Raw genomic sequence first — 13,241 nt, 5'->3', positions numbered from 1 at the left:
AAATTGAGGATCAATTTGTAAATTTAGCTATAGTCGAGGGACTATTTACTCATGAATTTATATACATTATGGAGTCAAATTATTTGTATTGGCATTGTGGACCTCGTCCACGATATAACGGTCCCACCCATAATAGTGTGCTGACTCATGAAATCCACGTCAGGTACATCCTCGAAAGATATTTTCCCAACGTGACATGTCAATATCCCATTGGCCACAGTGACGATCCCTACGTGTCCTCTACGGTTTTGACTATTAACTGAAGCCGAATTAAATCTCTTGCTTTCACTGTTTTACTCTCTCTTTCCTTCTCTCTCTCTTAGTTAAAACCCCGGAGGGCGTTCCAAATCTGTCTACGCTGTCGTTTCTCCGATCTGTACATCCAATTCTCCGGAGAGAGAAGACTCACGCGCATCACTTCTTTTAGGTGAAGCCTTTATTTTTGGGGATTTTCATTTCCAGAAGATCACTATTTGTTTGTTTTTGTTTTATTAATTCAATTTGTTTTTTTTTTTTCTTGAGTTACATTTCTAATTGAAGAAATTGTTGCCGTTCTTTAATAATTCGATCTTGATTTGGTTATCACTATCTGCGTAATGTGATTTTATTTTATTTTTTTTGACAAAAAGAAAAGATTGTCGTTGCAGACTTTCACTGTCTGGGTAAAGATTGTATATTTTCCACAATCGAATAATAAAACTATGGATAATGGATTTTTATTTATCTAATTTTTCACTGATTTTGTGACATGGCGGCTCTTCTACTTCAAAATTCTCATTTTAATTATGAAATGTAATGTTTGCTATGTGCTAGAGCTTCTTCCTTAGACGGTGAAGCAGAAAAGGACAAGGGCAAGTGTGCGCGATCCTGAACATTGTAAGGATGAAGAATAACGAGCGTCTGGCAAATATACTTTTAACAGGTCTATTTCTCACTCAGAATGAGTTTGATTCTTGCAATTGTGCTTGTGGAAGAATTTGGATCAATTATTAAAATCTTTTGGCAGTTCTACCATCTTGCTACTAACAAATGTTTGAAAAATTAGCCTGCCTTGTTTTCAGGGTCTGATTTCTATTTTTGAGTAATTAACTATAGTGGTATAGTTCTTTTCAAAAAAAAAACTATAGTGGTATAGCCAAACTTAGTAAATTACCATTTATCTTTAAAATAATCCAAGATTCAAAGTTAAAAAAATTTAAACGATATACTCTGAAACCAAAGGATCAAATAGAATTTCCAAATGTGCCTCAATCTGAGGTGACATTAAGTAGCCAGTTATGTAATTTCTCAAGGGGCTACTCTGGCATCATGTTAGCCATGGATTCCACAGTGGGAGACTGGGAGTTGCATACTTTCCTGCATGAATGGAACTATGTTCCTTGGAGTATGGAATCCATGTCATAAATGGTAGAGAGTTGGTTTAGAAGGGATAGCTGATGGGAATTTGTTATATCCTCCTGAAAACAACAAATTTGCTGATTGCTTGGCCAGTTTGGGCCAGATCACTCTGAAAGAAAAATGAATCCTGAAAATGCACCAGATAGTTTGGATGAATTACTAGAGCATCACAGATAAGCTTTATGGGCGCAGTGATAGTTTTGAACTATGATGTGCCAAAATATTCTGGAGTTTTCCTTTGTCAAATCTGCCTTTTTCTTGAGCTTGTAATGTTGCATTGGGTAGAATGAGCTTTCTTTTGGATTTATATCCATATGCTAGACATTACCCCTTTTGTTTCTTTTCTAGTCTATGTCATTTCTGGTCCTTCATGTTTCTGATTTTGACAGTCTCAACCTAAGTTCAAAACTGTCAAACCATCATTCCCATTTCCCAATGTTCACTTAGTTTCCCATCATTAGTCCCTCCATCACTCATGTTGCCGAAGGCCAAAGGAGAGCCACACATATTGATGTGTCTCATCTAAGGGTGGAACATAAAAAACACCATACCCAATGGCCCATATTCTCATCACATTGCCCAACATGTGTGGATATTAGTTAAAATGTAAAAATTACCATTCCTGTGATTGGTTCCTACAGTTTTAAAAGTGCCCAGTCAATGTCCTTATTGTGTATGAAGTTTTCCTTGTTAGTCCACTTTTGATGATTAGTGTCAAAGACTAACAATGGGAAACTTTGGGAACAGATGGAATGTTAACTGAACAATGTTGAATATGAGGGGTATGACCATCAAAGTCAGAAACATGAGGGACAAAAAATGGCAAAATCTCCTTTCTTTTGTATGAAAATGACAGTGACCATCATGAGAGATTGGAAGTTATTTCTTCATCTGTAAAATTTTGATTGGGCTTAGATAGAGAAAGTGCTACTTGTGTTTAGGGGCTTAGGGCTTGTAACCTATTAAGATCCTTACTTCTTAAGACCAAGTGCTCAAGGTGTTTGCTCAATGTTCTGTCAAAATTTGTCTAACATGGGTAAAATCACATAAACCCTCTTATCTAAGGTGTTTAAGTGCAAGTTTTTTTTCCCCATAGAAAAGCTAACAGCGCCAGCCACCTTGCCATCAGTGGCCAGACAATGGAAAACAAAAGGAAACACATTAACACTTCCATACTCACACTGACCACCCCACCCCGGTGACCCGGTCTCTATCATGAGAAGCAAGAAAAAGAAATGAAGGACTAACAGTGGGTTCATGGCCTAAGTTGGGGGGATGAATTGGATGACATGAAAAGTAGAGGTCTTAACAAGCTGACGGGCCTTAAAGTCAAGTGTCTAAAACATACATTTTTTGTCATTCAAATTCAAAATGTTTTCCCATTGGAATTAGTGAAATGAGTATTTTAATAATTTGAGTAATAATTCTATATTTGCTAAAATCTAGTTATCTTTAATTGCTTGTTGAGATCATCACAGCAAACAGTGTTGAGGAAATTAATATTTTAGAGTGAAGTGCAAGGCCTTTTGCTTTGCTTTAAAAATAATGAACAAGTGTATGCATATACAATTCTGGATTTTTTTTCTCCTTTTCAAAGAGGCCATGGAAGCTTGTAATAGTGAATGCATGTTCAGTCAATCAGGAAAAAATTTCCAAGTTAGTTATTTTAAAACTTTTAGGCCAGAATACCAGATGTCAACTTGATGGTATAATCATTATTTGTGCTAATAATAGAAAGCTAGTTATGATCATTATGCTTTCACTGATTTCTGGATCTGTTTCAGGTTTAACTTTGGCTCCACTTGTGGTAAAGATAGATCCAAATCTGAATGTCATTTTGACAGCCTGCCTCACAGTTTATGTTGGATGCTACCGATCTGTTAAACCAACTCCACCTTCGGTATGTTTGGCTGGCCCCCATGTTGTGGCCTTTGTTTAAAAAAAAAAATTAATTAATTATTATTTTTAAACTAAGATTTACGATAGCTTTATAAATGATGATGATGATGATGCCTAAACATTTGCTATTTTTATTTGCAGGAGACAATGTCTAATGAACATGCCATGCGATTTCCCTTAGTTGGAAGTGCAATGTTGTTGTCATTGTTCTTGCTTTTTAAGTTCCTGTCTAAAGACCTGGTTAATGCTGTCCTGACATGTTACTTCTTTGTACTCGGCATCGCAGCCCTTTCGTATGTTCTTTTAGTATGGATCAATTTACTAATGCTTAATATTTCATTTTATTGACATGAATAATATCAAACACAATTCTTGTCTTTTGCACTCTGCAGAGCAACATTGTTACCTGCAATTAAGCGTTTCTTGCCAACAAAGTGGAATGAAGATCCCATTGTATGGCGTTTTCCATATGTTCGCTGTAAGATTTCTTGTGGTTAAGCTTATATTCTTTCTGAAAAGTTTAGCTGTCTTATAGACTTAGGATCTTGTATTCTTCTTTGATGTCCAGGTAGTTTTCTTAATGGAACATATTTCATACAGCCTTACTGGCTGCTTATTTTAAACACCACTGCTGATTTATCCTGCCTTCTGTGGTAGCTTAACTACTTGTCAATTAAAACACTGTATATGCTAGTGTAGGCTGAAGCTAAGGGGTGTCACTTTTCTGGGGAATCTATTGTTACAATCCCGCATTTGATACATATGCCAGCCTACAAAGTAATGCCAAAATTTCTTAGTTGCTGATTTGCAGGCATGTGAAGTCCAAAGAAACAAGCCTACTTCATCTTTGATGTAGGCTTACATAATATTTCTTTGATATGTATATGAATGTACACATTTCTCTTTCTATAAGATGGTAAATATAATTCAAACTTTCTTCCTAATTTTATTTGTAAATCAGAAATTTTCTTTATGATCTGTAGCTTTAAAGATTTTTCCTACTTGCAAACCTCATTGCAAGCTCTACAGTTTGATTTGGATATTGTGGTTTCCACTGACATCAAAGTAAATCACTTTTACTGGCTTTCCACTTTAATAGTGCATAGAAGAGATGTGGAGAAGTTTGAGGGAAAAGAATAGAGCAAATTCTAAATAGAACAAAGGAATTGTTGCTACAAATGAAGGCTAATGCCTCATTTGTGGTTATTGACATGGATTGGCTATAAAAGAGACACATGAAATATAGTTGTTAAATATGATATTGTTCTATTGAAGAGTGGTGTTTTTTTGGGTTCTGTTTAAAGATTGTTAAGTTGGAGGGAGAGATGAGATATTGGAGCTTTCTGTGTGGTGATACTTGCTTCTATAGTCAAATGTGTTTCCAACTTTAGATTGTGCTTGTTTTATCTTCAGTGATGATCTCATGAATCATGAGTTCGATAGTTCAAAATTGTCAATGACACTTTTGATCCTGTCTTCATGACATCATTATATATCAAACCCAACCTAGTTTGGTTAACACCCCCCTGAAATGCTACATCCATAAATTTCTTTTGATCTGTTTGACATTATCAACATGATTTTTTTATTTTTATTTTTTTTTTTCCTTTGAAGCTTTTAGATGTAGAGTTGACAGAGATCTCAGATTGTTGCTGACATTTTTGCAACATGATTTTATTTTTATTTTTTTGCTTTTCTTTTGCAGCTTTAGATGTAGAGTTGACGAGATCTCAGATTGTCGCTGCAATTCCTGGAACCATTTTCTGTGCATGGTATGCAAAGCAAAAGCATTGGCTAGCAAACAACATTTTGGGGCTTGCATTCTGCATCCAGGTTGGTTAGTGTGCATCTGAAGTGCCATTTGGTTGGTCTGTATACTTCATAGAGTATTATCTATGCATCCACTGGAGTAGGATGTTTTTGTAAATTACCTGATGAAAAAATATCTATCTCCTTTTTAGTTTTATGTATGTCCGGCAATAAAGTAACTTTGCATGTTTGTCTGTACTCTAATATTCGGATGACCTCATGGTTGATCTAGTTGTCTATCTGAAGAAGTTTACATGTCTAGATGTCAATGGTGTGGATCTATGATATTGATATCTTAGCTTTCAAAGTGTGATTGTGGCACCCTTCAATGGATAAATAACAATCCTCTGCCGTAGCCTTTTCTTTTCCATCATTATATTTTTTGACTAGCTTATTTGCTTGATGTGTTTTCTTTTTCTATTTTGTTTTCAGGGAATAGAAATGCTTTCACTTGGCTCATTTAAGACTGGTGCCATTCTTTTGGTGAGAATTAATCTTGAATTCTATCTTTAGGATCATGTAATTTTGAGCTGTACATTTTTTTAAGGTGTCAGTTTTTACACCCCCCCCCCCCCCCCCCCCCACCATTAAGTGAACTATCTGGTTCCATAATTGCTTTGCTTTATTTTGGATTCTAGGCTATGCAGTTGCGACTGACCTGATGTTTTGTCATGCTTCCTAATTGCAGGCGGGACTATTTATATATGATATTTTCTGGGTCTTTTTTACCCCGGTGATGGTTAGTGTTGCAAAGTCATTTGATGCTCCCATAAAGGTTTGTAATATTTATTGTTTTTACCTACTTCTAGTTGATTATTGTGATGTGTTCAATACAAATGTGCTAACTGTTTGATGTTTCAAATCATGCAGCTTTTGTTCCCAACAGCAGATTCTCAACGTCCATTTTCAATGCTCGGCCTTGGGGATATTGTAATACCTGGTATAACCTCCATTCTACTGTGGAAGCTTGAAGCTTTCATTCATCTATAATTTCTCGTTTGTCAGATTGCAATAAAGCCATTCCATAAATTTTCGTAAAACCATTTTTACTAGTAGATTTCCAAGTCATCTCATCACTGCGCTTCCTTTAGTCTTTGTTTGTCATTTTTATGCAGCAGATGAATACAGTTGTAGCTTTGTTTTGCAATGAGTTCATTTGCTGCAATAGTTTTGAGCCTATTCACAATTCTTTTGTTCATTGCTCCTACTATGCAGGAATTTTTGTGGCATTGGCACTCCGATTTGATGTCTCTAGAGGGAAGCGGAGCCAGTACTTCACAAGCTCATTTGTTGGGTACACAGTCGGTTTGGGTCTGACCATCTTTGTCATGAACTGGTTCCAAGCTGCACAGGTGAGTGTTCAAAAAGAGCCTTTACAGTTCCACATTCCCGTGTTAATAGACATGCAATAATGCTTCTAACCTTTTCTAACTTCTTAAGTCTCTAATTGGTTGACTTCCACTTTTATTCTTTTTACAGCCAGCACTGTTATACATTGTTCCAGCTGTTATTGGATTTTTGGCTGTTCATTGCCTTTGGAACGGGGATGTTAAACCTGTACGTGTATATCCATCTTTTCTTTCTATATTACTTTTTGCTTTCTATCATTTTGGTACCTCACTTCCATTGAGGGAGGGTTTAGCCTGGTGGTCGACTAAGCCCTTAGCCCTGCTGTTATGCCCATATTCAAATCCCATCTCCCCTATCTTTTGACACCCGCCAGATAAACTGGAAAAGAAAAAAGTAAAAACTTTTGTGAACTTAATTCTTTCTCGCTTTCTCCCCCAACCCATATACACTAACATGCACTTCTTTTTTATGGGGTAAGATTTTTATGGAAATTAGAAAGAGATTATGATGCATTTTGATCCTTTCTTAAGTCTTGTTTGGTTACTTGAGCTCAAAACTGTTTGGGGTGATTTTGTTTGTGCAGTTGCTGGAGTTTGATGAGTCGAAAAAAGTTGCCGAAGAAGGCGAAGAAGCTATAGAAAACAAGAAAACAGAGTAAAATTAGGAGATACAGTAGAAAAGACCTTCTGACTCAGTTACAAAGGGGAGTCGCTGAGGATATTTTGTTTGCTGAGGCCCAGATTGTTGTATTAGATTTTTTTTTTTTGTTTTAAACCAGTAAATATTTTCTGGCCTCTAATCATCCGTCCGTCTTAACTAAGATTTTTCAAGCATCATTTTAATTATTGTTTAACAGTAATGGCCCCTTTTTGGATAATCAATCCTTAATTACTCCCCCCAAATCCTTGCTTATATAATTTATGATTTACCTGCTAGAATCAGGACCAGGACACCAGTATAGAAAATTGGTAGATAGAAAATTATAGAAAATAATTTTATTTTTTATTTAATTTAATTTTTTTGGTTGGGGTGTGTATAGCTTATTTATTCGTCGAATAATTTTAATAGTTAAATGGATAAATTATAGTCTAACAACTTTTTGTAGAAATGCAATTGAGCTTTCAAAATTTAAAAAGCTTTTGGGATGAATGATGATTTCCATAATTTATTATATTAATAAATAAACTTGTAATATAAATATTTTTCCAATTAATTAAAATTTTAAAAATAAAACAAAACAAACTTGAGCTAATTCGGAATTCTTCTATTCTAGTTGGATTTGGAATCAGCAAATGAATCCAAATCGGACACAAAAACTGATTTAGAATTTAGTTATGAAATTTCAGTTATCAAAATGTTACTTTCTTGAAACACATTAGGTATCAATTTTTATAAAGAACAGAAAATGTACTTCATAGTTGGGCATCAAAATGAAACCTTTGGCAAACTCCCGTAAAATTAGGTAAGTATTATGTTGCGAAAGCAATACAAAATTGAAGAGCTATGATCACCACCATGACATCAAAACTGCTATTTGATTACAATGAAATCAAATTCGAACATAAACAAGATCTCTACAAAAAAAAAAAAAAAAAAAAAAAAAAAAAAAAAAAAAAAAGTGCTTTTGGTATTGGACTAGATAAAAAAAAAAAAAAGAAGAGGCAAGTGAAATGTGTAAAATGAAGATTATACTATTCTGGAAAAACCAATATATTTTTCATAGATTTATGTTAACTTCATGTACCACCCCCCACCCTTCCACACTCACAGTAGATGCAGATACAGACCAATGAATGCCTGAAGACTTAACCAGGCGGCGTGGAAACGTGTACAGACAGGTAGTGAACAGTTCTCACAGTTAAGAGGAGGCATGCATTCTTAGTCACTATCCCATCCAGGAATGTTTGAAGTTGCTTCATTCACCATCTTCACTAGCCTCACCTGCAACAATCAACATCATGCATGTTTGTTTAACAGTGCTCTTGAGACAATGTCTCCTTTTCTTGTTTCCAAGTGGGGTGGGTGGGTGTTTGCATGTTTCAAACATCGCTGGACTTCAAATAATGCTGCAGGATTCATTCATCTCCCAACTCCCAACTACCCATCATAATGCCATACCCTCGTGACAAGAGGAGGTCAGCATATATCTAGGTAGGTGTGATATAATTCTAGCTTTAAACTCAAAAGGAAGGATTCTATTCTTTAGGCTCCTCCAACTTTTTATTTTTAATGCTCTCTTTCTAACAGAAATATTTTGAGAGAGAGAGCACAAAGTAATTTAGGCAGTATTTGAGGATCATCATCATGAAAGGTCTAGACGATAGATAGTCTCAATGAAAAATATCCACTACCACTGCCACTATGCTTTTACAACAGATAAAGCTAAAGGACATTTATTTATTTTTTATTGGGTGAGCGTGATATGGCAATGCAAGTTACTTAATTTTTTAAGTGTCAATAAAACGTACTGGATTTCAATTATGCAGCTTTCGGGTTAATTTTGTTCAGTTCCATGGTTCTCTAAACATATTCTGGGTGGTGAACAAGAAGAAGAAGGGTTTACATACCACGCTTTCAGGAACCCCTGGAGGAGGCAAAGGGTGGTTCCTTGGTATAGGACCTTGGAGATGAGATCTTTTATCAAACCTCCATTCTCCAATCTTTCCATATGTCAATTGTCCCTGTTAAATCATCGCCACGAATAAAATGACCCAGGTGAGAAAAACTGTTAGAAGGACATGTATATTTATTCCATCAAGCTAAGTGAACGCAAGCTGAACAGATGATGGAACAGGTAGTATCATGAGGATAATCAAAACTCTGTTACCTTCATATTGTAATCACAACCATATGTATAGTGAATGATGAATTTTTTGCCGACTTCAAGGTCCCAGGGAGGCTGAAATATATATATCAATTTTTTTTCAGTAAGCAAATGATTGAGGATAACAATAAAAGGAAAATGTTGTTATTCTTCAAAAACCTGTAGCATGAAGTCTTTATGGAGAGTATGCCTCACGCCATGCAAAGCGGATGCCACCGCATAAGCATACCTGAGAAACAGACAAATTACAGCCAAATAAAAAAGCTGCCAGGATAAGTTGGCATTTAATAGTGGAAAAAACCCGAGTATGAATATAGCGCACATTTCTAGAACCCAACCAAAAGCCTTGTCAGTTTCAGTATCATCTTTCATCCTCAAAGAAACATTCATCCATGTTGGAGCAATTTTCTCCAGAGTTGACTGCAGCAATCCGAGAGGCCAGCAGATTATGGAAGGAAATAACATAAATTTGGAACAAATGACTAAGATAACAATGCACATAATAATGAGTCATAAAATGTATTTCATAGTCTACGAAATCAGTAAAGCCACAGCCTGAAGATCAAAGGTTCATAAAACGGTGAATTAGCTTTGCCTGCATAATATTTGGATTAAAATTATTGCTCTTGCAAGAGTCAGCTCCTTCCCTTGCAAGTCTGCACTGGGGATGTTTATCTTTTTATAATCTTCTGAGTATTTAGTAAATCACTGCATATAGTAATTTTAGATACCATGTTGTGGCCTTCACATATTATTCCATGTTCTTTTGATGAGTAGCCTTACCTTCTTGATTATTGCTGGAGAATTGCCAATAGGATCAACATTAGTTATAGGGCCCTTCTCCACTGGATAATATTTTCTTATGATTTTCTCATTCTCTACAGGTTTGATGTAGAAAAAAGGGAATGCAACCGCCTGCCCTTCAACAGCCAAATTCGGCAAAGGATTCACAAATATGTGATCAGGTTCTGCCATTAGAATGTATCTGCATCAGTCAGCATGTACTACCATTAAGATCAAACATGTGAGATAAAAATAATTTTGCAGTTCAGAGCACAAGTGACATACTCTTCCTCAATCACAGCTTTCTCCAGCCACTGAACAAAAGCCCATGGTCGGTTCAGGACAATGTAACCCTGCACAAAACATTCAATTGTGTAAACAAACCTAAGGGAAGTATTGCTACTTAGAGCAAGAAAAGAATTCAAACTTAAAGATGTCTTCAAGTAAATAGGAAGCCAGAACCAACTAGAACTTAAGAAGAAACCAAACACATATTTCTTCACTCAAAACTTACAGGTGTTCAAGATGCCAAAAGATAAGAAAAGGAAAAGAATAAGGGTGTGTTTGGTTCGCACATGGTAATTGGAATCGGAATGGGTATCAAATACTTGGTAGGGGATGAGAAGGAATAAGGGAATGAAAGGGGATGATACCCTTATTTTATTTGGGTAGAGTTTTTCAATTAAGGAGGTATTTGAAACCCATAGTAGTGTTCTAAAAACCTATCAACCAAACAATATCAATCACTTTGATACTCATTCCTTAAGAGCTAAATCTGTCAACCAACCACACCTAAGAAGGAACACACATGTCTTGATTGCTATTGAAATAAGTTTTTGTGGCAATATCCAGGGTAACAGAGATGTAGAATAGAACAAGCAATTCACAGAAAATAATAAGGGCCTGACACTCCTGCATGATGCAAATTGCAAGTTTGCAACATGAAATCTTGGAAATCAATGAATTCTATCTGGACTGCATAAAAGCAACTTCCTTGAAGTGACATTCATTTCCTTACTTCATCCCCAAACACATCCCCCCCACTCCCACAACATCAAATTCTGTCTTGGCATGAATATAGATAGCAATGCTTGTGCATTTCCTACTTGTCATTGATGAAAGAATGAGTCTCAAGCCATGTTGTAATTCTCATGGATTTTAACATGCAACATTATTGTTGGGATAGTGATTAGTGAACAAATAGTTTTTAAAGAAAACTGTACAGTGTTGACCATGACACAAACAAGCATTTTTATAATGAATCCAGCATAGCATAATTTACTAGCAGTATAGTCATCATTGTTTAAAAACAAGAACAATGTAAGCACTTAGTAGAACTGATTAAAATACTGTGATTCTCGTATATACTGCATTATTCATAAAGTAGAACTGATTAAATTGCATTTAATTCTCACCCGATCGATGCCCTCGGGAAGCGGATCGACGACGAAAGTAGGGATCTCTTCCATGAGGTTATCGGGGCGGCCCGAATGCAATACGCGGGTGAAACCGCCCATATCTGATCCAGGCGACTCCTTCATCTTCTTGTACCAATAGTACATGATCCGGCATTGCCACTTGCTGTAGGGAGCATCGGTGGCAGTGAGAGCGACGTGGAATTTCGGATTATCGCCGAGCCGCCATCTGGTAGACAAGTCGGAAGCACCTGCTGCAGCGCCGGCGCCGGCGGCGGTACGTCGTTGGTGGATGAGGAGCGTGACTAAATTGTAAGTGGCGAAGAAGAATCCCAGTGAAATAAGTACCAGCAGAAATGGCGACACTGCTCGACCGCCGGCGTTCTTCCTCCCTCCGCCAATCATATTGTCTCTATCTCCCTGCTACCGATATAGAATATCTTACAGATGCAGTGCTATATATATATGTGCGTGAATTGTGATGGGGCAAAGAAAGTGACAGCGAGCTGTAACAGCGAAGAGAAGAGAGAGAGATCTGTTGGAATTTGCAGACAATAGTTTTGATTGAAATTGGAAAGGCAACTCCAAGTTTTTGGAGGTTTATACGTTTCTTCTAAATATTTCCAATCTCTATGTTCCCAAGACATTAATGGCCCGTTTAGTTCACGGAATAGGCTGGGAATGGCATAGCATTCTCAGTAATAGATCTACTCATGTGTTTGGTAACCGTTTCTATTACCGGGAATAATATTTTCGGTAATACCCTATTCCTCCAGATAAGGTAATAGCTATTACCAGGCCCCCCTTGGTATTAGGCTATTACTGAGTCCTCAGGAATAGCCTAAAATTTCTACTTCCTATTTTACCCCCGTCACCAGCACCCCCACCGCCACCAGCACCCCACCACCACCAGCACCGCCGCCGCCACCACCACCATCATTGCTACCAGCATTGCCGCCGCCACCAGCACCACCACCCCACCAACACCACCACCAGCACTGCCACCACCGCCACTACCACCACCACCGCCGCCACCATTGCTGCCACCGCCACTACCACCGCCACCACCACCACCACCACCACCCCACCAACACCAACACCAACACCAGCACCACTATTACCTCAAAATTCATTCCGTGAACCAAACGTGCTGTAAGAAACATTTCGTTCAATGAATGTTTTTATGCAATTCGAAAATGGAAGATAATGTGATTCTCGTAGGGGGGCGTTTGGTTCACGGAATCTTGAATTATCTCGGATAATAATGGAAGATAATGTGATTCTCGTAGGGGGGCGTTTGGTTCACGGAATCTTGAATTATCTCGGGTAATAAGATTATCTCTGTGAATGTAATATGAGATTTTGAGAATGTAACATTACCTTATGTGTTTAGTTAAAGTTGTAAAAATGTAATATTAACTTGTTTGGTTGAAGGTTATATTTTAGGTTATATTACATCAATTACTTAAATGCTCTCTTATGAAATTGAAATGTGTAAATTATAAGTTTTTTTTTTCATAATTCAAAATTTAACAAGATGTTTCTATTACTACCACCACTAATAATAATAATAATAATAATAATAATAATAAAAAAAAGGAATGCGCACAAGTATTGTAAAGATGCAAAATGAGGATATGGAGTTTCGCAGGGAATGCAGCTGGTGGAATCCTTTGCGCAATGTACCGTCCGTCATGTATAATTGAGCACAATTTTGAAATATTGAAAAGTAATCTCAGATTATCTAAACAAAACTTGGTAAT

General features: G+C 36.7%; 2 protein-coding genes across 2 annotated transcripts; one reads left to right on the top strand and one right to left on the bottom strand.

The window, feature by feature from the left end:
• The first annotated feature begins 276 nt into the window (after positions 1–276).
• Positions 277–7,333, top strand: LOC109160199 (signal peptide peptidase). Its single transcript, XM_019308423.1, has 12 exons — positions 277–427; positions 814–922; positions 3,183–3,298; positions 3,439–3,590; positions 3,690–3,775; positions 5,003–5,130; positions 5,539–5,589; positions 5,795–5,881; positions 5,977–6,046; positions 6,322–6,458; positions 6,586–6,663; positions 7,040–7,333. Exons 2-12 carry the CDS (start codon positions 883–885, stop codon positions 7,112–7,114), a joined length of 1,020 nt encoding a protein of 339 aa, XP_019163968.1. The 5' UTR covers positions 277–427; positions 814–882; the 3' UTR covers positions 7,115–7,333.
• Positions 7,334–7,889: 556 nt separating this feature from the next.
• LOC109160198 (hydroxyproline O-arabinosyltransferase 3-like) lies at positions 7,890–12,122 on the bottom strand. The gene is made up of 8 exons (XM_019308422.1): positions 11,479–12,122; positions 10,349–10,416; positions 10,064–10,265; positions 9,603–9,700; positions 9,440–9,509; positions 9,284–9,355; positions 9,024–9,137; positions 7,890–8,397 (listed from the first exon to the last, which is right to left on the bottom strand). Exons 1-8 carry the CDS (start codon positions 11,881–11,883, stop codon positions 8,335–8,337), a joined length of 1,092 nt encoding a protein of 363 aa, XP_019163967.1. The 5' UTR covers positions 11,884–12,122; the 3' UTR covers positions 7,890–8,334.
• Positions 12,123–13,241: the final 1,119 nt, after the last annotated feature.

The sequence above is a fragment of the Ipomoea nil genome, unplaced genomic scaffold, assembly GCF_001879475.1.
Source record: "Ipomoea nil cultivar Tokyo-kokei standard unplaced genomic scaffold, Asagao_1.1 scaffold2845, whole genome shotgun sequence".
NCBI classification, from domain to species: domain Eukaryota; kingdom Viridiplantae; phylum Streptophyta; class Magnoliopsida; order Solanales; family Convolvulaceae; genus Ipomoea; species Ipomoea nil.
Note: the sequence above shows the minus strand (reverse complement) of the source record. Positions and strands in the feature narration are given on the sequence as shown.

Bases quoted from the DNA above. Each gene is read 5' to 3' on its own strand.
- LOC109160199 (XM_019308423.1), top strand. From the start codon at position 883: ATGAAGAATAACGAGCGTCTGGCAAATATACTTTTAACAG. The intron at 6,047-6,321 runs GTATAACCTCCA...CCTACTATGCAG, and splicing joins TGGGGATATTGTAATACCTG to GAATTTTTGTGGCATTGGCA. The intron at 6,459-6,585 runs GTGAGTGTTCAA...TTCTTTTTACAG, and splicing joins ACTGGTTCCAAGCTGCACAG to CCAGCACTGTTATACATTGT.
- LOC109160198 (XM_019308422.1), bottom strand. From the start codon at position 11,883: ATGATTGGCGGAGGGAGGAAGAACGCCGGCGGTCGAGCAGTGTCGCCA. The intron at 9,510-9,602 runs GTGCGCTATATT...TCTGTTTCTCAG, and splicing joins TTTGGTTGGGTTCTAGAAAT to GTATGCTTATGCGGTGGCAT. The intron at 8,398-9,023 runs GTATGTAAACCC...TGATTGTTGCAG, and splicing joins CAGGGGTTCCTGAAAGCGTG to GTGAGGCTAGTGAAGATGGT.